Genomic DNA, 23,803 nt, shown 5'->3' with positions numbered 1-23,803 from the left:
AAGGAAGTCACATGGTTTGGATTCACTTGTTTAAATCTTCAAGTGATCAAGCTATCTATAGATGTGGATTAAGAATTGTATGTGCTCCTCTCATTTTGAATGGAAAAGGAAGTCACATGGGCTTTCACTTGCTCTTTCCATGTTATGCAAGCCTGGTCTTAGCCTTTCTTATCCTTGATTAAATCTTCAATTAGTGTGCTTGATTAAGATATCTTCATGAGTAGGGATGCATCGTAGACATTGAGCTTCTTGGCTGTGGGTACATCAAAGTATTCCATGATGAGATTTCCATGGACAGTTTTGTATCGCTCCAGCAAGATAGTTTTGTTCTGTTTCTATTTTATTTCCGTTCCGTGATGAGATATGCCATGGACATTATTGTATCACTTTGGTCTTATAGGCCCATTGGGTCTTTAGTAGATGTTTAATATATCTTTCTTTTTTTCTTTCTTTCTATGTATGTACGGGACCAACACCAACAGTGGTATTAGAGCCGTAGAACCAGCCCTCGGAGAGCAAATCGCCACTGCAGTCGCCATCTCAGTGCTGATTGCCGCCGGTTTAGAGCCAAGTGTCGCCAAAATCCGCCACCTTCCGCCTGCCACTTTGGCGGCACTAGTGCAGAGCCTGAGCCAATTTGGGCAGCTCCGCCAGCCAGTCAGGGTGACACGACTGACCTACTGCTGCATCTCACAACCACTTGGCCATTTCTGGAGGGCGAATCCACCGGCTTGTGCTCCATATGCTGGTCCATTCGTGTCTCCCCTACACTTGCTCCAGAGCCAGTTGCTCATCTCGCAGCCATCCAATGGCTTCATTGTGAATGTGTGGTCTTTTGCTTCCTACACAACCACAACGTGTTCATTGTTTAAAAGCTTCAATACCTTTGTGATTTTGTGGGGAGGAGCATAGAGAAGAGAGAAGAGGCAAGCCCATACACTAGCATCGTATCTACTGAGGTAAATGATTTGAGGTTTCTTTGACTTGCATACATAATTTTGGCAAAATCAAAAGGAGTGCCTGCTGCAGTTTTAGGGATTTTTGTTCATAAGGGGAAAGTTAGTGAAGTGGGAGCATCACAGGCATCATGGAACATTTCTTGTTCACTTCCTGGAGCTTAGCTCATTCAATTACACATCTTGCTCTTGGTGTGTTTCGTCAGCTGCATCTAACTTCAGTTCAAATCGTGATGTTTTTTACACATTCTCGTGAATCCGGTATTCTCTTACCATCATTTGGTGGTACTCAAAGTTCTCTGGTCAAGGGGGGAGCTCTCTAGTTTTGTTTTTGCCTTTGCCCAAGGTGTGAGAGATCAAGTTGTGTGGGGATTATGGCACAATGGACTTAGGATGCGTTGGGCTTTCTTTCCACAGAAGATAGGTTGGATGGGTCAAACTATTCTTTGTGGAGCTTTATGATCAAAATCATTTTGGTAGCCAAGAGGTTATGGGAAATTTTATCTGGTGATGAACCTCGTCCTCCTTCGGTGAAATCCCCCGCAAATCCTAGGATTGTTGCTCAAGTGGTTGTAGCCAGCTGGTCCACAGGCACCTACTTCAAATCAAAGAAGGTGGGATTCTCATGATAGTCGAGCCTTTTCAGTAAAAAGATGATCATACATTACATCTGGTCATGTGGGACATCCAAAGCTGCATAGTGTCACCATTTGGTTCCTTCACCAGTCTTGACCAGTGTTTCACACATTGAGCAGAACCAAGGTGTGAACGGGGATTTGCCACAAAAGAAAGCTGAAGCATTCATTGGCATGGATTGGCCTGAAAGATGGCCACACAGTATGAGCAACATGGGATTTTATTCATCAAAGTGACTTATAATGTTTATAAGGCAGTGTTTTCACACATCATTAATGAAGGGCTGGACATATTATTATTTTGGGTATGTATATGTGGATAGAAGGAGGCGCCTAGGGAAAACTTGGGCTACAAGCTTGGGAAAAGCATAAAGTTGATATCTTTGGGCAAGTTCAGCTATTTTGGGCAAAAAGGAAAAAGCACTTCAAATGTCGACTTTACAAAAAGCTGAGTGGGGCTGTTTTTATCATCAAGCGCTCATCTCTCCTGGCCGCCTGCAGCCTTCTCTCTCTTTTTCCCCAGCGTTGGCTGTATAGCAGCTTTTTGGTGTTTCTTGCGCTAGCCGTACAACTTTCTGGTGTTGCTTCTTGCGCTGGCCTTAGAGCAGGTAGTCGCTTTCATCTCTTTGTGTTTTGGCCGTACATCTGCTGATTACTGGTATAGTACAGATCTGGCCGTATAGCAGCATATCTTTTTCTCTCTCTTATCTGCCCATACATAGCAGCCACACGTGTGATGGGCATTTGGTGCTCTTCACTCATAGTTCTGGCCTCGTTATGGGCAGATTTGGGGCTGTTTTGGAGGAATTTGGGACAATTTTGAGAGCTCTTCTGGGGCTGATTTGAGGCTTTGTTTTGGGGTTGTTTTGGCACGTAGTTTGGGGCTGTTTTTTTTTGGTGGCTCTTTACCAGGTTGTTTCTGGACTGTTTATGAGCTGATTCATGGGACTGTTTTGAGACAGTTTTCGGATGGTTTTTTTGGTGCTGTTTTATCTTGGCACTAGATAGATATCTAGGCAAGAGATTTGTTGATGCTTTGTAGAAAATCCGGTGCTGTATGCACCCGCACCTTGGTTTATTGTAAAAGCTTCTCTCTCAATAAAGAAGTTCCTAGGGGGGCCGGTTGTTTTGGCTCAATCCGGTGTTTTTATATCGTTTATGGTTCTTCCGCTGTGTTATCAAGCTCTGTGTTTGGTATTTGAAGTGTTGATCTATTGCTCCAGGTCCCTCGATTAGTTACACATAGGAGGTCCTTGAAACCATGTGCCAAATCCATATTGAAGCCAAAGTACTTTTCTTGAAGCGGGACCTTGATAACTATTGGATGTTTGGGAGCTTCTTGTGTGTAACCACTGTGTGTGTGTACCTGTGTTTGTGTACCTGCTTATGTGTGTGAGAACAGCCCCTAAAAAGGTCGTGTGTGTGTGTGTGAGTTGCGGTGAACTCACTCTTAGAGTGGATAACATAAGTGTGTGTGTGACGTAAGCAGTGATGTCATGGCATATGCCAAGTGTCATTGTTTAGTGTGTTTGAATGAGTCAAAAGATAAACACCAATCAATCTAATTTGATTGAGTCGTGCAACTTGTTTCTCTCTTGAGTATTCTACTCCCTCTCTCTCTATAGTTTACCTCTCTCTCTCTCTCTCTCTCTCTCTCTCTCTCTCTCTCTCCCCACCATGGAGTTCCATCCACCATAGATGGGCAAACCTGCAAACCCTAGCTTAGACCTTGTTTATCATGGTATCAGAGCATATAGGTTTTAAATAGTTTTTTGTCTAGCTATGTGATTTTCATATGTTCAACCATCCCCAAGAAGCGGCGGAGATTGCAGCTGCCACACAACAATCTGTGAAAAGCCAGCAGTGCAACAAGAAAAGCTCGCTTCACTCACAACATTTGGGTGGCTAACAGAGAAGAAGCCCTTGGTTGTGTATTACCTAATTTTACATATTTACTGATTACTGTTTATGAGATGAACTAGGGTTTTATAGGCTGCATACCTGTGAATAGATTATGCTCAATGTTTCGTTGGTGAACCCCATGGCTGTCCACGCCCCTTCTTTTGTGGCCCGTTTTTCTTCTTTAGCCTGTCTTTCTCTTTCTTCTTCTGTCTATTTTGCACTTACAATACCCATTGCATTTTTAGAAATGCCTATAGTTTGACTTCTATTTACGATCATTTAGGTGTTTCATAGGTGAGTTGGTAAGTATTCAAACTCTTGAGAGGGGGGTCTCGAGTTCAAATCCCACTCGCTTAAGCCAATAAACACGTTGTCTATGGGCAAACCATGATCTCTCCTTGCTCTCTGTGGGTTGAGCTTGAAGAAGAGCAACATTGTCAATTGAGGTGAACCATGCCTCTCCTAGTGGGGGTTGATCTTGGAGAGGAGGCCAACTGAGTAGCAGGGTTTATATTGGAAAAAAGGAAAAAACAGCCCATTCCTTGCGCATAACATCAATTCACCACACCATGTCCAATGCTTGAAAGAATCATGCTGAAGAGAAGACATAATATGGTTAGGTGGTTGACAAAAAGGGAGCCCTCAATTGGGTATTATGTAGTATCTAATTTGTGCTAGTCTGCTGATTACTGTTCATAAGCTGAATTAAGGTTTATAGGCTGCATATCTGTGATTTGGTGATGCTCAATATTTCATGCGTGGCTTTGTTTTCTTTGCTGGCTGGGTGGTAGTGGTGACTATGTTCTCCTAGCCGCACTGGTACATCGTGTCCTGCCAGCCAGGTGGTGATCGTGAACTAGGATTTTCTAGCCATGGTGTGGTACGCGCTTTATTCTTCCTTGTGTTGTTATATCGGTCACACAGAGCAGTTGATTTGGAACCTTTCTTGGCCAGAAGAGGATGGCAAGCTCCCTGGTTAGAGCCAAGGTCTCTTGGAACACCATCCTCCTGTTGGTACACAAGGAAGTCCTTGCATCACTGACTTGGAGATTTTTAGTATAGCCATTCACAGCCTTCATCTAGGAGGGGAATGGTGGATAGAAGTTTCTAGGTGTATGCAAATTGCAGACCAGTCACCACACCCCCATAATTGGTGACTTGTGGTTACAAGGATACTGATGGATCTTCACAGCAGCAACCCTCCATGGTCCATGAACTTTCATTTCAGTGAAAATTGTAGCTAGGCTGCTGTAGGCTTGGAAAATGTCACCATATGGTCCCTTCACCAGTCTCGATCAGTGTTTCACACATTGAACGGAACCAAGGTGAGAATAGGGATTTTCCACTGAAGAAAGCTGAAGCTATTACTGGCATATTTTGGCCTGAAGTGTTGGCTTCAGAGCATGAGCAACATGGGATTTTATTTGTTGGTGTGACTTATAAGGTTTATAAGTCAACAAGTTCACACATCATTAAAGTTTGGCTGGGCTTATTACTTTTTGGGCATGCATATGTGGACAAGAGGCACCTAGAGGAAACTTGGCCTACAAGTTGAGAAAAGCATAAAGTTAATATTTTGGGCTAGTCCAGCTTCTTTTAGCAAAAAAGGGAAAAACACATCAAACATAGGCTGGTCGACTTTATGAAAAGCAGAGTGGGGTTTCTCTTTGGAGGATCATCTGGTGCTATCTCCTCCTGGTCGGCAACAGATTTCTCTCCTTCAGATTTGGCTGTATACTGCTCTGGCCGTACACAGCAGCAACAACCGGCTTGTTATGTTTCTCTCTCCTCCTAGTGCGGGTTGTACAGTGCACAACAGCTGGTCGAGCCGATTACAGGTTCTCTCTGTGGCCATACAGCTTGTGTGCTGGCCATACACAGCTGGAACAGCCAACTATTTTCTCTCTCCTCTCCTGGCACTAGCCGTACAGCGCTGACTGCAGGTATTCCTGTGCGTTGGCTGCACAGTTTTCTAGTGGTGTTTTTTTCCCTGCGTTGGCTGTACTGTTCAGTATCCGTACAGACCTGGCTGCGCAGCAGGCAGTGTTTGGACTGATTTAGAGACTGTTTGGGACAGCGTTTGGAAAACTCTTTTGGTGCTGTTTTGCATCTTGATTTTGAGCAAGAGTTTTGCGGAAGCTTTGTGGAGAATCCGGTGCAAGTTTGCAACTTTGCACCTGCACCTTGGTTTGTTGTAAAAGCTTCTACTTTGATTACAGAAGTTCCTATGTGGGGCCAGCCGTTTCGGCTTAGGGCTGTGTTTTGGTATTGTTTGTGGTTCTTCCGCTGTGTTTCAAAGTTTGTGTCTAGTACTGAAGTGTTTGTCTATTGCCCCGAGTTCCCCAGATTGGTTTCAGAAGAGGCTCAAACCAGCCCTCTTTCAGTGTCTCTTCACTATGGAGCCTCATTGTGGAGGAGAAGAGGCTACAACAGCCTTTGTCCAGAACGAGCAAGCTTGCCCACCTTCTGGGGAAGGTGAGCGTTTGGCAGTACCAATTGTGGGAACGGGCCCTACTCCAGACACCAACTTTACGTTGCTCAAAATAAAACCAGGGAAGGAACCTGTTCTCTCCGTGGTAATAAAGGAAAAACTTCTCCAGGAGGAACTTGGCTCAGATCCATTGGGATATGAGCTTTGACACCATAGTCTCTAAGGATCTGGGAGAGACGATATGTTGTGGAAAGGGCCAGTGCATATCCCGTACACCATTGTAAGACCATATAGTTACAAAAGTGAGAGTGTTCTGTTGGAAAAACATTTGCTCCATGCTTCATTCTCATGTTGTCACTGTGGGTGATGGATGTGCTCCATCTGGTAAGGCCCCCTGTATGAGGAGTAGGAAACTGGTCTGATCCAATCCCTTGGCTCTTGGTTCTTCTTCTCTTAGTTACTGGTTGATTAGCAGGGACAATGGATCTCCGATTTGAGAGGCGGGCAGCACAATTAGGCCTTTATCGTTTTATCAAATAGGGCTACAAGTAGGCAATACTCACCTAATCTACTGTGTGCATGGCTTAATAGTCATGGTACATGCATTTGACATGTGATGCATGTGATATCCCCTTGTGCTCATCTTCAAACACGATGTTGGAATATCAACTTTGGCTCTCCTTGGGATTGGGATCTTCTTGGCAGTTCACCTTTAAGTGTCCGATCTTCTATAGCATGATGTCTACGTTGTGTGACGTTTTACATCGTGTGATAAGCTAGCAGCTCCATCTGTCCTTATGGTTTTCCTAACATCAAAGCTGACCTGGCAGGTGAGGTGCTTTCTTGTGGCTGTTTATGTGTCTGGGTTTGCAGTAACTTTTGTACTTTGTACTTTGTTCATTAAGAAAATAAGTTTTTGGCTTTACAAGCTCTCCTTGAACCTACATGATTCTTTGTTTGTTTTTGGTATCATAATGATCTGCCCTTAAACCCTGTAGATATGAATTATTTTCTTTGTCATAGGCCTTGGATTGCTAGTATACTTGGATATCGTGCATTCCTATGCTTCACCAGAAACGTTGAATGGCTTGGCTACCTTCGATGGAGCAAACGATTGCTATTTTCACACAGGTGTGTACGCTTTTTAATTCTTTTAAATGACAATTTGGCTAACCAAATTGTTAAATGCCAAGATTGTTAACTTGCAATACTACAGATCTGAATACCTTGATACATCTTAGAAGGCTGCAATAGTTCTATTTTACTTATTAGAATGACAAAGAGGTTAAGAAAAATATCTATGTAAGATTGTAATGCCCAGCAAACAGGCTTTTGGCCTTCACTTCCTAAAAGAAAGCTATTTTTGTAAACTGAGCTTCAAAAGGAACATACTTTTGTAACTCTAGCTTAAAAAGGAGGTTACTTTTGTAACTAAAGCTTAGAAATTTTTGCAAAAAGGAAGAACTCTAGTCTATACTTCCTAAAGAGAAACTTTCTTTTGTAATTCTAGACTAGAATTGGCAACTGGTAAAGTACTAATCCAATGTTATCATGAAGCTTGTTTATAAGGCTTCAATGTAACCAAGGGAAGAACCCTTTGTTTTTTTTTTTGAGACTGACTTATCAATAAAATCATATGCCAAGAGCTTGGAGGGCTGTGTATGCGTGTTCGTTGTTCCCCTATTAATAAAATTTTATAACTGGGCCTTATGTGGCGTCACTGTTTTCCATATTCTTTTAATGGACTCTCACCAAGGTAGATATGGGCAAAATCAAGCAATGAGTTATAGTCCTGGCCCTAATGTGTTAGAAAATGCTTCAATGGTATTATAACAGCAACCAGATTTTGTTTTCCTCTTACAACTTTTTTTTGCTGAGAAAAATCGCTCTAGCTAGCAATCATTATAAGTAAAGAGAAAACTGATAAATATAGATTGTGAAACAAAATCCATTTATATTAAATCATTGAATAAGCAGTTGTGCTAACTGAAATCGAAAGCAATTTTTCAGCCCAAGTGTAGAACCATTTGAATTATGAAGTTGTAGGCTGTGAGCTGTTAGAAACGACTATGGGGTAGCCACAGTGTTCAGCCTGTTTTTCATTCTATGAGCCTGCGGTGGATTATGGAGATGCCATGCTGGTGAATGAATGCACATAGTTTATTATTATTACTCTATTGTAAGAATAGTATAAAAAAGTTTGAACACAGTTCATATTTTTCATGATGTATTTAAGTTATCTTTTGTTTATGATGCTAATATGAAAAATTTCAAGAAAGATAAATTCTGTAATTATGGAACCCTTGGAATGGTGTCAAAGCTCCGTTTGGAAAGAACCATCTCCATGTAAGTTCTAAGGGATGATTGATGATCTGTGGGCCCAACCAAGCAAGGATGGGAAGTCCTATGTCAGATTTCTATATAAAGATCATGAAAATTATTTCATGAATTCATATATATTTTTGGATAGATCTTGTTTTATTTTGCTTAAGCAAAGTCACAAAGATGAATCTGCAGCCATGACAAGAGGGTAGGGGTCCGTGCTAGCCGCTAGGTGTGGCCATGGAGGCTAGTCATACAAATGTGACATGAGGAGGCCTTGAGATCCTTGTTGGTGGTATTGTGGGAGAGTAGGTGACTCTTATGGATTACTTAAAAGATCCGGAAAAGAAAAGTGTATGTGGGGGGGGGGGGGGGGGGTGCAGAATCTAGCTGCATCAATTTGGCTTCTCTTTCTTCATCATGCTTTTTCTTCATGGCACATTCCGCTTTGGTGTGTCCAGGCTGTTGACAATAGTAGCATGTGAAGGTCGTAGAACCACTGGCTTGTCCTTGGCCTCTCCTTCTTGAATAATTTATGCGGTCTCTATTTCCATACCTTCCCATTCCTGGGGGTCTTCTTTCCGCTTCTTTGATGTTGTTCACCATGGGAGCTCTATTTTTCATGTTGTACCTGCAGTTCTATATACTATGATTGTACATATTACAAATGGTACAAGTTGGTGGCACAATGCATTCCTCCTTGAGGTGACCTTCCTGTTTGCATTAGGAACAGAACACATTCTTGCGGAAATCTAAGGCTTTGCTCTTTTTCATTTCTTGCATGAGCTGCTTTACCTGCAACATTACTTCTCTGGGGCTTGCTTGTGCCTTCTTGGTTTTCTTCTTTTTGTCTTTCTTTTTCTTTATTGCCATTGGAGTATCCTGCGAGGAGTCGCTTGAATTGTCCTCTTCAGTGGTGACACTCTTCCTGGGCTTCCTCTTTTGTCTCCTTTCTTGACTTCTTTTTTCTGTCATTTTGGCCAGCTCACTCCTCTTCAGTTTCCGCTTGCTTTGTGCTGACTGCTGCGTGGATATCTGGCTTAAGACCTTGGACAAACCAATCAACAACAATTTGCATTGAGGGTCGGGTTTGTTCCGTCACTCTCTGTCTCAGGCTTAGTAGCTTTGGTGCGTAACCTTCCACATCCATATCCTCTTGTCGGAGCTCTCTCATTTGATCACAGAGTTGAGTTGCAGACTTTATCTTTAGGAATCACAATGGAGGTTTTGATCACACCATATCTCCCTTGTACCTATATGTAGTGACCAGTTTCTCTTTTATACTGAGGCTTTTTATTCTTGGTAGCGGCTCTTTGGTGGTTACAGTTCGCCAGCTCCACACATGCGGCTCTTTGGTGGTTACAATTCGCCAGCTCCACACATGTGATACTGAGGTGGTGCTCACGATGTGTGGAGTGGGTTGCCTGCGCCTTTTTGTCGCCGTTGAGCTGGTGGGTGCAACAACGACAATTGCTTGGCTTTCCTAGTCTGATCTGCAGCTTCTCTACGAGGGCAATGATACAGACACGACTATTTTCATCCGTAGAGGTATTACCCAACATGGTTTGTTGCAGGATGTCCCTCACTCACATTATACACCCCCCAGACAAAGGATTGACACGAGATGGGAGATTGTTGCCAGTATTATAGTATGGTAGATTTGGAGAGCTCAGGGTTTCCAGATTTTTGAGTCTTCATGCATTAGCACTATATGGGGTGATATCATCCATACTCTCATGGTTGCTTGGGCTCGTATTCAAGGGTCCTCTCGCTCCGCGCAGGCAAAGCGTGTTGTATTTATGCGGGAGTGGAACTACGGCATTTTCTTTTCCTCTAGTCCCACAGGTCTTTCATGGCACCATGATTTTTCATACTTAATAGAAGTCTCTTTCTTGGGGAAAAAAAAAACCTCATCGTGCTAGCGCCCTTAGCGTACGTGTGGACCTTCGAGGTCCCCACAGCCTACTAAGCCCTAATTGTAACTTGGGTTAGTTAACCTAACCCTAAGCTGATCGGGAGATAATGTAAGGGTTATCTCAATCTCAATTGGAGAGGCCTCAGACGTCATAGTCACAATAAATCTTTTGAGGTTTTTTTCGTTTCGAGGTTTTTGGGATTTATGTTCAAAAGGTTTCGTTGCTCGGCTAAGAAACGGCGAGGTTTTCAAAAAATTAGAATCTTTATAAATTACAACTATACAAAAAACTTATAGAAGACACCTAAAAGGCAAATTGCTTGATTAAATGCCAAAATTGGTTCAATTAAGGATGATTGCTGAAAAAGAGAAAGAGAGAAGGGAGAAATTGGGCAAGATTCAAGACATTGAAGAATGGGGAAAGAAGAGGGGAGAAGAGAAGAGGAGAAGAAGAGAATGGGAGAAGAAAAGGATAGAAGAAGAGAAGAAAAAGGGTATGTGGTGGATGTTCGTGGGCAGCAGAGGTAGGGGGGGTTGGGGGGGAAAGGCCCTTTTTTTTGAAACGCCATTTTTCAAGAGGTTTCGTTGCCCTTTCAAAATGGTTTGGTCTAGAAACGTTTCACGCTATTTTGTTTGCTCAAAGTGCGTTTTGTTGTGACTATGTCACACATACAATGCTGTCATGTTTTAAGTTTATGAGGGCGGGCTTAGCAAGGATAATTGAATGAAACTTCTCCAAGGAAATAGAGTGAGCATACATTATACTTTGAGCATAATCTTACTTTGATACTCATTCATTGGTCCTTCAATCTTTGCATGGTTTCTTTTTATAAAATCATGCTTTGGACGAAATGATGGAGAAGAGTAAACAAGATGGAGTTGTTGAACAGACAATTGCACGTTTGATTTTCTCTTTGGCACTAGGCAAGAGGGGACATCACAAGTATTGGGGCACACGGATGTACAAATACAACGATTATGAAGTGTTGCGATTTCTACTGTCAAACTTGAAGTGGTAAGCTACGAACTAGTTTATTGTTGCTGCATACTCAAACTTTGACTTGTTATCGATATCTGTACACATACGTGACGATGTCCATCCATCCATCCAAACCAATCATCTGTCCGTCTGCATGTCCATACATACACATATGTACATATATACCTACATACATACATATGTACGTGCGTGCATATGGTGCGCACACACGCACGCACACACATGTATATATTTATACATACACATATACACATACATATACATATACATATACATATACATATACATATGCATATACATATATTTATACATATACATATACATATACATATATTTATACATATACATATATTTACATATATATACATATACATATACATATACATATACATATATGTATATATACAGAGCATGTCCATACGGACATGCTATGTATAACCTACATACGCACACTCATACATACACTCTTATATTGAGAGATGAATATAGAGATTAATGCCCAATCTCATTAGAATTTAGAATGCAAGTAGCTCTAAAAATGGAGCTGACTCCTTTTTTATTATTGGTGGATTTATGGAATGTCAGGTGGGTTCAAGAATATCATATTGATGGATTCAATTTCCACTCACTGGCATCAATGCTTTATACTCATAATGGTTTTGAAAAACCCACAGAGGGCTATGATTTGTAAGTTGTGATTTTGTTGATGCTTGATGTTATAGTGATACTGGGACATAGGATCATCTAAGAGGGGGCTTTGCTTTTTAATTTTACTTTTTTTTTTGGGAGTTACAGTTTTTGTAATCAGTATGTGGATCAAGCTGCTCAGCTCTACTTGATATTGGCAAACGAAATGCTACATAAGATAAATCCTAGCATTGTCACGATTGCAGAAGATGTATGAAGCATCTCTTTTGTCAGCCTCTATTTTTCCCCTTTTTTTCCCCTGTGAAGTAGTTAATATATAAAGCTATGCTGTTGCATTTCTCCTTTTCAGGGGTTATCAAGTATAGGAAGAAGAAGGTTTCATAAGGTTTTGACAGCTGTTGGCTTATGGCAGGCAACATTTTATCCTGGACTTTGCGAACCGATCAATGAAGGAGGTCTTGGATTTGACTACTTTGTGTGCACACAACCAGCAGATATGTGGCTCTGGTTGATTCAGAATGGTTCTGATGAGCATTGGATTATGAGTCAAGTAAGCTTTTATAGTTGAGAATTTGTCATGTGTGGTAGACGTCTATACAAACATAAGCAAGGTAGGATAACAAGGTTCAGTAGTGCAAAAGTGGTGTGAAATGTGAGGTTAGGGTGGGTTTTATAAACGGACACAGACGGACATGGCACCTCCTGGAAAGGTTATCCATTTTCTTTAGTTGGACAGTTGAACTAGTTTTTTTTTTTTTTTGGGGTGCATAGATTGTTGAAACTTTGACACGCGAGAAAAGCAGGGGCAAGATGGTGGTATATGCTGAGAATCATACGCAGGTGAGCTTTCTTTGTCACATAATTGAAAGCCTTTTTTCTTCTTGGATTTTACCCCTGGGTTTTTTCAGTTCCATTTTGGCACACATGCATGAACACACATGCGGCAGTGCCATTGAAATGGAATTAAATAAGGCTACAATGAATTAGGCCAGATACATTTTACAAATTATGCATCAAGAGAAGACTTAATTTGATTTTAATTGTGGATTTACATTTTCTTTCTTTTTCCTATTTGGTACAAAAGTCCCTGGCAGGGGGGATGTCGTTGTGTCAAGCTATACTATCCCGTTTAAATCCTAAGCATGAGAAGGCAAGTTTGGATGACAGAGGTCTGGCATTACTCAAGGTGTGTAGTTTATGTTCATATGCTATTATTTGTATTTTGGTATAGACCTTTACTTACCCACATAAGATTCTCTACTGCTCTTTTGTGGAAATGGGGCATCAGATGATCCGATTGACAACCCTGAGCATGGGAGGATCGGTGTATGTGAACTTCATGGGCAATGAGTTTGGGCACACAGAGGTATTGAGAGCTTTGTAAGGAGTGTGGACATCTCGGTGATGCAGGTGGCAGGTCACCTGAAGTTTTTGTGTGATTGGCTTATGATCACAGAGAGTAGAGTTTCCAAGGTCCAGCAACCAACATTCTTTCGCACTTGCATGCCGTCACTGGCATTTGTTGAATGACAATGGGCCACATTCCCAGCTTGCAGCTTTTGATCGGGTGAGTTACATGTTCTCGGTATCATGTTCCATGTTGCACCCTTTTGCAAGTGTTTACATCCGTTTCATCTAAGAATGACCTCTAGATTCCCTATTACATACCCATCCTTAGAGGAATTCTGTAAATATACACTATGTAACATGAAGGCCGTAAGAGCTTGATGTGTTATTGGTTGTTGTCAAAGCAGGCTCTTATGAAGCTAGAGGACGATCATGGGATTTTGAACCGACCTGTTGCTGAAGTCTTATATACAGATGATGAAGAGAAGGTAAGAAACGCATGATTGGGAGACTTTACTTGCTAACGCTTGTTTCAGTCACTGGCCCCCCCATTAAGATGCAGCAGTTCCCTAGAACTCTATGGTGATGGGAAATTCCCCTATACTGCAATGTGCCATGATCTTCTGTCCCACTGCAAGGCACAAAAGGTGGGCCAGCTGCATGAAAACCATCCAGGAGTGGGTGATATTGATCTCATTCACGACCCTTTTTTTTGGGTGATCATTGCAGATATTAGCTTTTGCTCGTGGGAGGCTACTGTTTGTCCTCAACTTCCATTCGGCTCGCTCTCATGAAACTTTCCAGATTCCAGTGGAAGAGGCTGGTGAATATGAGGTGAGCTAAGATTAGTTTTCCCGCAAATGCTTGTTGAAATTGTAACCCCATGTGAATACTAGACTTAGGGCCTTTACACATAATTGCCTTCCCATCAGAAGGGTGGTGGACTTGGATTGGGGAGATCCCCGTCCAAGAAGGATGGGTTGCCATGATTCCCCTTTTTCATGGGCGTGGGAGTGATCTCTAAGTCACATAAAAAGCATTTTATCAAGATAATTTGTCCAAAAGTTCTATTTACTTCAAATTCTAAATATTTTTAACGTCAAATGGTAAATTGCTTCATGGTGGGCAGACCCTGAGTAGAACCACCTTTGGAGGACACTTGAGGGATCAAGCACAAGAATAGAATATCATGGAAAATCCCACTCTTCCCCATTCCATCGTACCCAAACATGCTCCGATGGTGACCACACGTTGCAAGCATGTGGGGGTGGATCCCCCCCACATGCTCACAAAGTTTGGTCAACATCAGAGCATGTTAAGACTATCAATTAGCACCCAGTGTTGAGTTTTCAAGTCTCTTAGTGCTCAAGATGTTATGAAAAAACTCGTTCTTCCCCATTCCATCGTACCCAAACATGCTCCGTTGTGTGTTGCTGACGAAACTTTGCAAGCATGTGGGGAGACCCACCCTCACATGCTCGCAAAGTTTGATCACCCTTGAGGGATGTTTGGATTAGCAATTAGTGTCGTGTGTGGATTTTTCAAGTCTCTTAGTGCTAGAGAGGCCATGGAAAATCCCGCTCTTCCCCATGCCATCATACCCAAACATGCTCCAATGGTGACTAAATTTGTGAGCATGTGGGGGGAACCCACCTTCACACGCTTGCAAAGTTTGGTCAGCATTGGAGCATGTTTAAATTAGCAATTAGCACCTAGTGTAGATTTTTCAAGTCTCTTAGTGTTTGAGAGGCCATGGAAAATCCCGCTCTTTCCCATGCCATCATACCCAAACATACTCCGATGCTGACCAGACTTTGCGAGCATGTGGGGGTGCCACCCTCACATGCTCACAAAGTTGGCACCCCCACATGCTCGCAAAGTCTGGTCAGCATCCAAGAATGTTTGGATTAGCAATTAGCGCCCAATGTAGATTTTGCAAGTCTCTTAGTACTTCAGAGGCCATGGAAACGCCCGCTCTTTCTCATGCCATCATACCCAAACATGCTCCGATCGTGACCAAACTTTGTGAGCATGTGAGGGGGACCCACCCTCACATGGTCGCAAAGTTTTGTTGGCATTGAAGCATGTTTGGATTAGCAATTATTGCCCAGTGTATATTTTTGAAGTCTCGTAGTGCTTGAAAGGCCATGGAAAATCTCGCTCTTCACCATGCTATCATACCCAAACAAACTCCGATGGTGACCAAACTTTGCAAGCATGTGGGGGGGACTCACCCCCATATGTTCACAAAGTTCGGTCACCATTGGAGAAGTTTTGGATTAGCAATTAGTGCCGTGGAAGGATTTTTAAACTCTCTTAGTTCTTGAAAGGCCATGGAAAATGTCGCTCTTCCCCATGCCATCGTATCCAAACATGCTCCGATGCTGACCAAACTTTGCAGGCATACGGGGGAGATCCACCCCCACATGGTCGTAAAGTTTGGTCGGCATTAGAGCATGTTTGGATTAGCAATTAGCACCCAATGCAGATTTTTCTAGTCTTTTAATACTTGAGAGGCCATGGAAAATTCCGCTCTTCCCTGTGCCATCATTTTCAAACATACTCCAATGTGGTGACCAAGCGTTGCGAGTATGTGGGAGGGATCGACAACCATATGCTTGCAAAGTTTGGTCACCATCAAAGAATTTTTGGATTAGTGCCGTATGCGTATTTTTCAAGTCTCTTAGTGCTTGAGAAGCCATGGAACATCCTGCTCTTCCCCATGCCATCATACCCAAACATGCTCTGATGGTGACCAAACTTTGCGAGCATGTGGGGGGACCCACCCCCACATGGTCGCAAAGTTAGGTCACTATCAGAGCATGTTTAAATTAGCAATTAGTGTCATGCGTGGATCTTTCAAGTGTCTTAGTGCTTGAGAGACCATGGAAAATTCCGTTCTGCGACATGCCATCATACCCAAACATCCTTTGATGGTGACCAAACTTTGCGAGCATGTAGGGTGGACCCACCCCCACATGCTCGCAAAGTTTGGTCAGCATCAAAGTATGTTTGGATTAGAAATTTGTGCCCAGTGCGGGTTTTTTAACTCTCTTGGTGCTTGAAAAGCCATGGAAAATCCCGCTCTTCCTCCTGCCATCCTACCCAAACATGCTTTGACGGTGACCAAACTTTGCGAGCATGTGGGGGTGACCCACCCCCACATGATCACAAAGTTTGGTCACCATCAGAGCATGTTTAGATTAGCAATTAGCGCCCAATACGGATTTTTCAAGTCTTTTGGTGCTTGAGAGGCCATGGAAATCCCGCTCTTCCCCATGTCATTGTACCTAAACATGCTGCGTTGGTGACCAAACTTTGCAAGCATGTGGAGAAGGGGAGGTGTCCCATCCCCACAGGCTCACAAAATTTGGTTAGCATTCAGAAGATGTTTGGATTAGTAATAAGTGTCCAGTGCAAATTTTTCAAGTCTCTTAGTGCTTGAGAGGCCATGGAAAATCCTGCTCTTTCTCATGCCATCGTACCCAAACATGCTCCGATGGTGACCAAACTTAGGATCCTGTGCTCACGCTGAGTAGGACCACACTTCAGGACACTTGAGGGATCAAGCACAAGGGTAGAATATCATGGGCTTCTTGTGATCATGTGCCCACCAAGACCTTAGGCTCCTTTGGATTTCAAAGGAGGTACACCAAGGGATGTTGAAATTCCATAATTTTCTTTGGACACCTTTGTTCAGTATGCACATGGTGTCTCAATTAGGCGTTTGGTGACACAAAAGAGAAGACTATCTTTGATCTCTGCTGTTTACTTCTTGTGAGGCTGCAGCTGGGGGGATGTTTGCCACTAGATATCTTACTATGCTTACAAAGAAGTTGGTGAATATAATTGGTTTTCCATGCTTTGCGTGGCATTTAGATCCTTTTTTGATTGGTGGGTGATGATGACATACACTGCGATTTAAGAGACCCCCTGGTCGGAGTAAAATAGGATGGGAGGGAGTGGAATTGGAGTGATGGTAGACCAAGAGATTAAGGTTCACCTTCTAATTTTCCATGCGTAGATCCTTCTGTAGTCGCAAGGTTTTGTACTTGCTCGGAGGTGACTTGGTCTTTGTGCTGGAAGGAGTTACAGCTTGTGGTCACAAAGCGGCCACAATACCAATGGGGGCCTGTGGGGATCTGAACTCGGGACCTCCCCGCTTTGAGTTACAACCCTTAGCACTGGGCTATGTGCCCTTCGTGACTAAGGTTCACCCTTAATGACTACTGGAATTCACCCTTCATGACTACTGGAATTCTTGAGAAGACATTTTCTCTTTCTAGCAACTTTGGACTCTTGGTGTTTTTTTGAATGCTTGATCGTAGTTTAGTATGGAAAGATTTATTTACCTAAGGGGGAACAAGGGTCATACACCTGACACGAGTGGTTTACTAAGCTTAATGGGCTGTTCCAGTCTGCCGATTGGTCAATGGACATGTATTCTTAGATAATGGGTCAACTGACTTAACAATAGAGTAGTCAAACTGTTATTGTACTCTTAAATGGTGGGTGCAAATATGACTTAGTGAACAATGTAGTAGTCTAATCATTGCAGCCACAAAGATTGAGAGGCATCCATAGTGAGATATCTTCCATTCTGGATTCTCAAGTAAAGGGGTGAATGAGATAGCTTCCATCCTGGGTTCATCCCTTTACATGATGTGGATATGTCCAAAGAAACCATGGAGGTAAGACCTTAAACCTGCCACAGACCCACATTCTTTATTAAACTTTTGTGTAAGCAATTTTATTTGTAAATGATTTTTATTCTTGTGGTAACTCTATGCGCATTGATATTGCTTGACATGTTTGGATATGTAAAATTGACAATATGAAATATCAACATTGGAGAAGCTCAATGAGAGTAATTGATGTGCAATTATATAAAGATAGCACATGAATATCTTTTAGTATTATTCACGATTGATATTGTCTTTTTCTTTGAATTTATGGGCAGTTGCTTTTGGATAGTGATCATCAAATGTTTGGTGGACGAGATCAACTTAGTGCATCCTCCTCAGTAAGGAGCAGCAATTTAGAAAGGTATCAATACATGATTCTCTGTGCAGATCCAAGCATCAGGATTATGCAATTTAGGGCCTAGTAAGCTTTAGTATCTCCTAATTCCTGAGGTTTGAAAAGAAGATAAGGACTGAGTATGTAAATGTATCACAATTAAGTACCTTAAAAACCATCGCCTTACATTCCTAGTTTCACACAACTTGATTTGATTATGCAGTATGATAAAGATAGAACTTAAAAGCAACTAATTGGTGCCTCTGTTTTTTGGTAGAAAAAATGAGGTTTTCATCTTGGAGTTACCTTTACCAAGCCTAAGTGCTCAGGTAACTACTAGTATGGTGGCGTGCCTGTAGGCATGCATTCACAGAGTGTTGTATTTTTGTCACCCAGGCCTGCTCAGAGTCTGCTGGTCAGAAAGAGAATTGAGTGTGGTTGGGCTATTCACAGTGCTTCTTTTATGGCAGGTGTATAGGTTGACACGGATGGCAAAGATCTGAATATATAGGGGTATGTGAGTACCAATGTTCCCATGTGAACCCTAGAAGATATGGCAGGATTGCATTAGCAAGCCTCAGTTTCATACTACGATGCAAGAATCATACAGGCAACAAAGTGATATATGTGGGGGAGATGGCAAGGGTTATAGCAATCTAAGGCATCAACTGTTACGTGTACTTCACATTACTTGAGACAAACTGTTGCTCTGCCCAGCCTTTTGAGATGCCCTTGCCTGATGGGATGGCTTCAGTCAGCATGCTGAATGGTTTAATTTGGCCACTTACCAATTGGCTGGTTACTTGAACCGCATTTACCAGTCTGTCTCCGATTGCATTGCATTCGCAAGGTTGTATTGTTGTTTTTAAAGAGGGCTTCAAGCATCTATAATGCGCTCTTCCTCACACTAGGAGAACTGAGCTTTGAACCCTGCAGAGAGTGGTGTGTTGGAAGCAGGTTGGAACTTTGTTCTTTTGTCTCGCAACCCAAAAAGGAGTTGTAATTAGACCCCTCAGATGGCCCTGTGGCTTCTTCCCTTCAGGGCTTCAACATGTATGACAAATACTGTTTCATGTTCAAGAAAAATGATTTTGGCTACTCTCAAGTATTATGTAAGTGAAGGCTAACATGACTTATAAGTATGTTAGTAGTTAGGCTCTCTGTCTGAAGGAGATGACGTCCTCTTGGAGGTTTAAGGGTAGACTTTTATTAGTGCACCCAAACAAAAACAACTAATTATGGTGCACCTACAGCTAAATTTATGGAAAAGGTACCTTAAATTGTACTTCAGACTAATGAGAACTGTTAAGAAACCTGACTAATGAGAACTGTTAAGAAACCTCTTGATTTCTTACAGGTTCCTTGGGATTTATGTGTAGATGTTGAGAGGGAAATTGTATTCTCCAACACTCCTTATAAGATGTAGTTGTTCACCCCATGATAAGGTGAGGTGCATGGAGAGCCACATGGTTTTGGCTGAGGCTGATGTTAATAGGATAGAATCTTGCATGACGAATCGGCAGAACAGGGGTGGTGAAAACGGCTACATATTATTGGACAAAGGAATACAAGCTTCCATTGGATCCATGATCAGTCCAGATTTTCAATTGCCTTGTTGAGCAAAAAAGGGCAAGTTCTAGGTGGGAAATGCGTCACTAGAACCAATGGCAAATGGCATTTTGTAAATAGTAAACAAGGAGCACATCACTGGTGCTGTTCTGTAACTTTTTGGGAATCATTGTAATCTATGATCACACCAAACTCACCCCATAATTTTGAGGAGAACAATGTCAATGTACATCAAACATATTCTTAATGTAGTTATACATCCTTTATCTTAATACATTGTATTACTTTTTGTTCTTTCACTACATCTAGAGACCTACTCATTCTTACCAAGGCTAGCTGAGTAGAGTCGGCCTGAGAGGCTAAATAGACGGCTTTCTCAAGTAATTCAAGGTCTAAGAGTGATTATCTTTTGTAGACTACAATCTACTTATTAAACCTTGAACTGAAGCCAACTACTTGTCTCAACCCCTAGAGTATTAGGAAGGTGGATGTGAGACCAGTCTGAGTAAGCTTTCATAGTTTTGAGTGTACCTTTGGGACGATGTAATTTTTGAACCGTCATTTTGTTTAACATTGTGGCTGCAGTTGGGTAATAAAGGTACCTGCTGAAGAATAAAAGAAAAGGTAGGAGCAGCTTGGACAAAACTAAGTAGAAGCAAAGGACTAATGAGGAGAGAGGTGGTGAGAGAAATTGAGGAAGCTAAATAACAAAATTCAATGGCATAATTTTATGTGAGCATTGGAAGGTTGGTGGTTGGAAATGGTTACACATTGCTTAAAGACAAAGTTTAAGCTTTTGTGGAATTTAGAGGAACCATAGATTTACAAATTAGGTAGACTTCCACTTAGAGGAATCATAGATTCACAAATCAGATAGACTTGCACCATGTCTTGCTAAGCAAGTAAATATGAAGACAAAATAAGTAATGCACCACCAAGGCTTGTGATAATCGTCCCTCTTGAAGTGCTGCATAAGAAGCACAACATGTCATTTTGTAACTTTGTGGAAATCGTCGTAATCTTTGATCACTAGATCCACTTAGTAATTTCAAAAGAAAGATTGTACATCCTACACATCCCCAACCCCCCCCTCCCCCCCCACCCCACACACACACACACACACCACCACCATTGTGTCCATGTGCATACATAGTCGGTGCATACTAGCCTTCCTAACCTATCTCTCAACTACACATCGATATCATCGGTCTCATTGACTATTTCCACCTGTTCAAGGGCACTAATAAACCCTCTCTCTCTCTCTCTCTCTCAGGTTTTTTTGCCTTGCCATCGCCTATGTATCACATATTACCCCCATTATGGTACTGGTTGGAGCTAGACAGATTTGCATTGCATTATTGTAATACCTACGCATATAGGATGCATACTGAGCCTCTAGTAGTAGTGCTCCATCCATCACACCCCCCCGCTAGTTCAGTACTTTCATGTTCATTTTGTCCTTTTTTTTTTGGACATCTAAAAGACATTGACAGTTGTACATTTATTTGTCTCATAGGTCGAGTTCGGCCTTTAGTAGACGTAAATAGAGTTCGGCCTCTAGTAGACGTTAATACAGCTTTCTTTTTTTCTTTCTTTCTTTCTCTCTCTCTCTCTCTCTCACACACACACACACACACACACACGACACATAGCCCAACTTACTTCCCATACAGGGGCAGCTTTAGCACTGTACTGGATATGGTCTCCTAGTCTTATGCAACATATCCAAGACTGTACCATCCCACCATCAACTATTAAGGCGGATCATGCTTACTTAGACTTCACCATATGTTGTCCCCCATTGCCACATAGCATCCACCTTCAACGGCATTCATTTTCACCATGACTTGTTCTATTGTGATCACTTACCATGAATTGCTCTATTGTGATCACAGAGACAACTTGATCTCTCATCATCACTCTTAGCCATCATAATACATCTCACATCTACATGAATCCGCCTAAGCTAGCTTTGCACACACGGTTTGCTCCACTGAAACACAACTATTATTGACCCTCTCATATGGGATACCTACACACGCCACCTATATGATATCGTGAATCAACCCTCCCTTGATTTATCCCACATCCCCAGCCTACCTCTACCAGCCTTTTCACCATTGCCAATGTCACCAAAGCACTATTCAAGCTGTACAATGGTAAAGCTAAGTACAACACAAGGAGCTCCACATGGAGCACTTCCTGCATGGATCCACCACCTTGGTCTCTATCCTTGCACGTGTGAAGGCCTTCCCCCCTTTTATACCACAAACACCATGGTCCCTATCTGTAAGGTAGGAGACCCTACAGACCTTAATAACTGCCGGACTATCATGATTGGCTACACCTTGGCTAAGATCTATGGGGTTGTATTGGAGATAGAGATTGGCACTCTTAACATAAGAGGCACATGCAGAGAGCACTAGGTTAGACAAGCTTCACAAGCGTTGGATCATATCTTTACCCTTAGGGCCTTTATTGCGGCTAGTGGGTTTGTTGTTGCTTTATGGATTTTAGTAAGGGTTTTGACTCGGTGCCTTGATCATGAATTTTTAGGCTCGACTTTCCACACGTGAGATGATTCGAGAGGGATGACATTATATGAATCCATGACTACACATGAGGGCCTTTTCAAAGAGATCCATAGCACTATTGGGGTCAACAAACAAGGTTGTTTACTCTCTCGTACACTCTTTGGGCTATACCTTGATGAGATCTCAAGATTTATTGATCGATTGGGTAGCATGGGTTCACAAGGCTACATAGGTGATGGTACCTATTCGTCTTATATGTAGATAACATAGTCTTCATGCCACACTTGCTCATTTGGAGAGAATGTTTTCAAGCCCACTTCCAGGAATCTAGTACCAAATGTTGGCTATTTATTTATGCCTTGGTCTTCTCGGTAATGATGTATCTTGGGGGGGTGTAATGATGTATCTTGGGGGTTCACCTAAAAATATATACAACCACCAAGAAAGACTACTACCCATCATCGTATATACTGAACATGTATTGGAATGGGGAGCAGGTGAAGAAGCTTACAGCTTCTTAGATGGGTTTTCAGGCTATAATCAGGTGTCCATAGCACCAGAAGACCAACACAAAATGGCCTTCAATATGATGTGGGGAACATATGCTTATAAGGTTATGCCTTTTGGCCTCACCAATGCCCCACCAACCTTCCAATGATTGATGTGCACAGCCTTCAAGGACTACTTGCAAAAGTGATTGGAGGTATTCATTGATGATTTGTGTGCACACTTATGCTAGACTGAACATTTGGCTTGCTTGAGAAAGGTTTTTGAGCGATGTCGATTATATCGTATATCCTTAAACCCTTTGAAGTGTCAATTCTGGATCAAGCATGGTGTAATCTTAGGACACATTGTGTCTAAAAACGGTATTTCCATGGATGAGAGCAAGGTAAAATTGATCTTGGAATTACCCCCAACAACAAACTACAAAGGTGTATAGAGGTTTATGGGCCATGTTGGGTATTATCGACGCTTCATCATATTCTATGCTGAAATTGCCAGACCATTGTATAGACTACTCATTGTCTTTGAGTGGACTGAGGAATGCCAAGAAGCATACGATAAGTTGAAGAAAGCAATGGCAAGTGCACCTATTCTTAGACCACCCAATTGGGATCTTGTATTCCACATGCACATAAATGCATCAAATTTTGTGATAGGATGCGTATCGGTGCAACCTGAGAAATTCAAATTGGATTACCCAGTTTGCTTCGCAAGTTGTCAACTAAACAATGCAGAGAGAAACTACACTACAGAGCGTGAAGGGTTGCTGTAAAGAAATATTGACATTACTAACTGGCCAAATTCTTTTTGTGGACCATCAGGTCCTATTATATTTGGTGAACAAGTCTTGCACCACGGAAAGAATCACACGCTGGTTACTTCTACTCTTAGAATTTGACTTTATGGTTACGGTAAGAAAAGGGACACAACATGTGCTGGCCAACCATTTATCTAGAATTCCAAACGGAGAATCTACAACTGGCATTGGATGATGATCTCCTAGTTGCTTGTATGTTCC

At 42.1% G+C, this 23,803-nt stretch overlaps 1 protein-coding gene and 1 long non-coding RNA gene across 3 annotated transcripts in view; both read left to right on the top strand.

Annotated features, from left to right (window-relative positions):
* EMB2729 (Alpha amylase family protein) overlaps positions 1–19,273 on the top strand; it is a 52,513-nt gene extending 33,240 nt beyond the window's left edge. For both annotated transcript variants that reach the window (XM_086773904.1, XM_086773903.1), the window contains 14 exons: positions 6,948–7,055; positions 11,086–11,176; positions 11,747–11,848; positions 11,957–12,059; positions 12,222–12,359; positions 12,581–12,649; positions 12,894–12,995; positions 13,098–13,175; positions 13,266–13,376; positions 13,564–13,644; positions 13,886–13,990; positions 18,117–18,202; positions 18,453–18,504; positions 18,646–19,273. In XM_086773904.1, coding sequence (XP_086630030.1) covers positions 6,948–7,055; positions 11,086–11,176; positions 11,747–11,848; positions 11,957–12,059; positions 12,222–12,359; positions 12,581–12,649; positions 12,894–12,995; positions 13,098–13,175; positions 13,266–13,376; positions 13,564–13,644; positions 13,886–13,990; positions 18,117–18,202; positions 18,453–18,504; positions 18,646–18,678 — 1,259 coding nt within the window. In that variant the 3' untranslated portion in view covers positions 18,679–19,273. The remainder of the gene's footprint in view (positions 1–6,947; positions 7,056–11,085; positions 11,177–11,746; positions 11,849–11,956; positions 12,060–12,221; positions 12,360–12,580; positions 12,650–12,893; positions 12,996–13,097; positions 13,176–13,265; positions 13,377–13,563; positions 13,645–13,885; positions 13,991–18,116; positions 18,203–18,452; positions 18,505–18,645) is intronic.
* A 97-nt stretch (positions 19,274–19,370) lies between these two features.
* LOC147618830 (uncharacterized) lies at positions 19,371–19,612 on the top strand. The gene is made up of 2 exons (XR_015261975.1): positions 19,371–19,445; positions 19,555–19,612. It is a non-coding gene; the product is annotated as an uncharacterized LOC147618830 (long non-coding RNA).
* The last annotated feature ends 4,191 nt before the right edge of the window (positions 19,613–23,803 follow it).

The sequence above is a fragment of the Cibotium barometz genome, chromosome 34, assembly GCF_041138505.1.
Source record: "Cibotium barometz isolate CiBa-2024 chromosome 34, ASM4113850v1, whole genome shotgun sequence".
Classification (NCBI taxonomy): Eukaryota; Viridiplantae; Streptophyta; class Polypodiopsida; order Cyatheales; family Cibotiaceae; genus Cibotium; species Cibotium barometz.
Note: the sequence above shows the minus strand (reverse complement) of the source record. Positions and strands in the feature narration are given on the sequence as shown.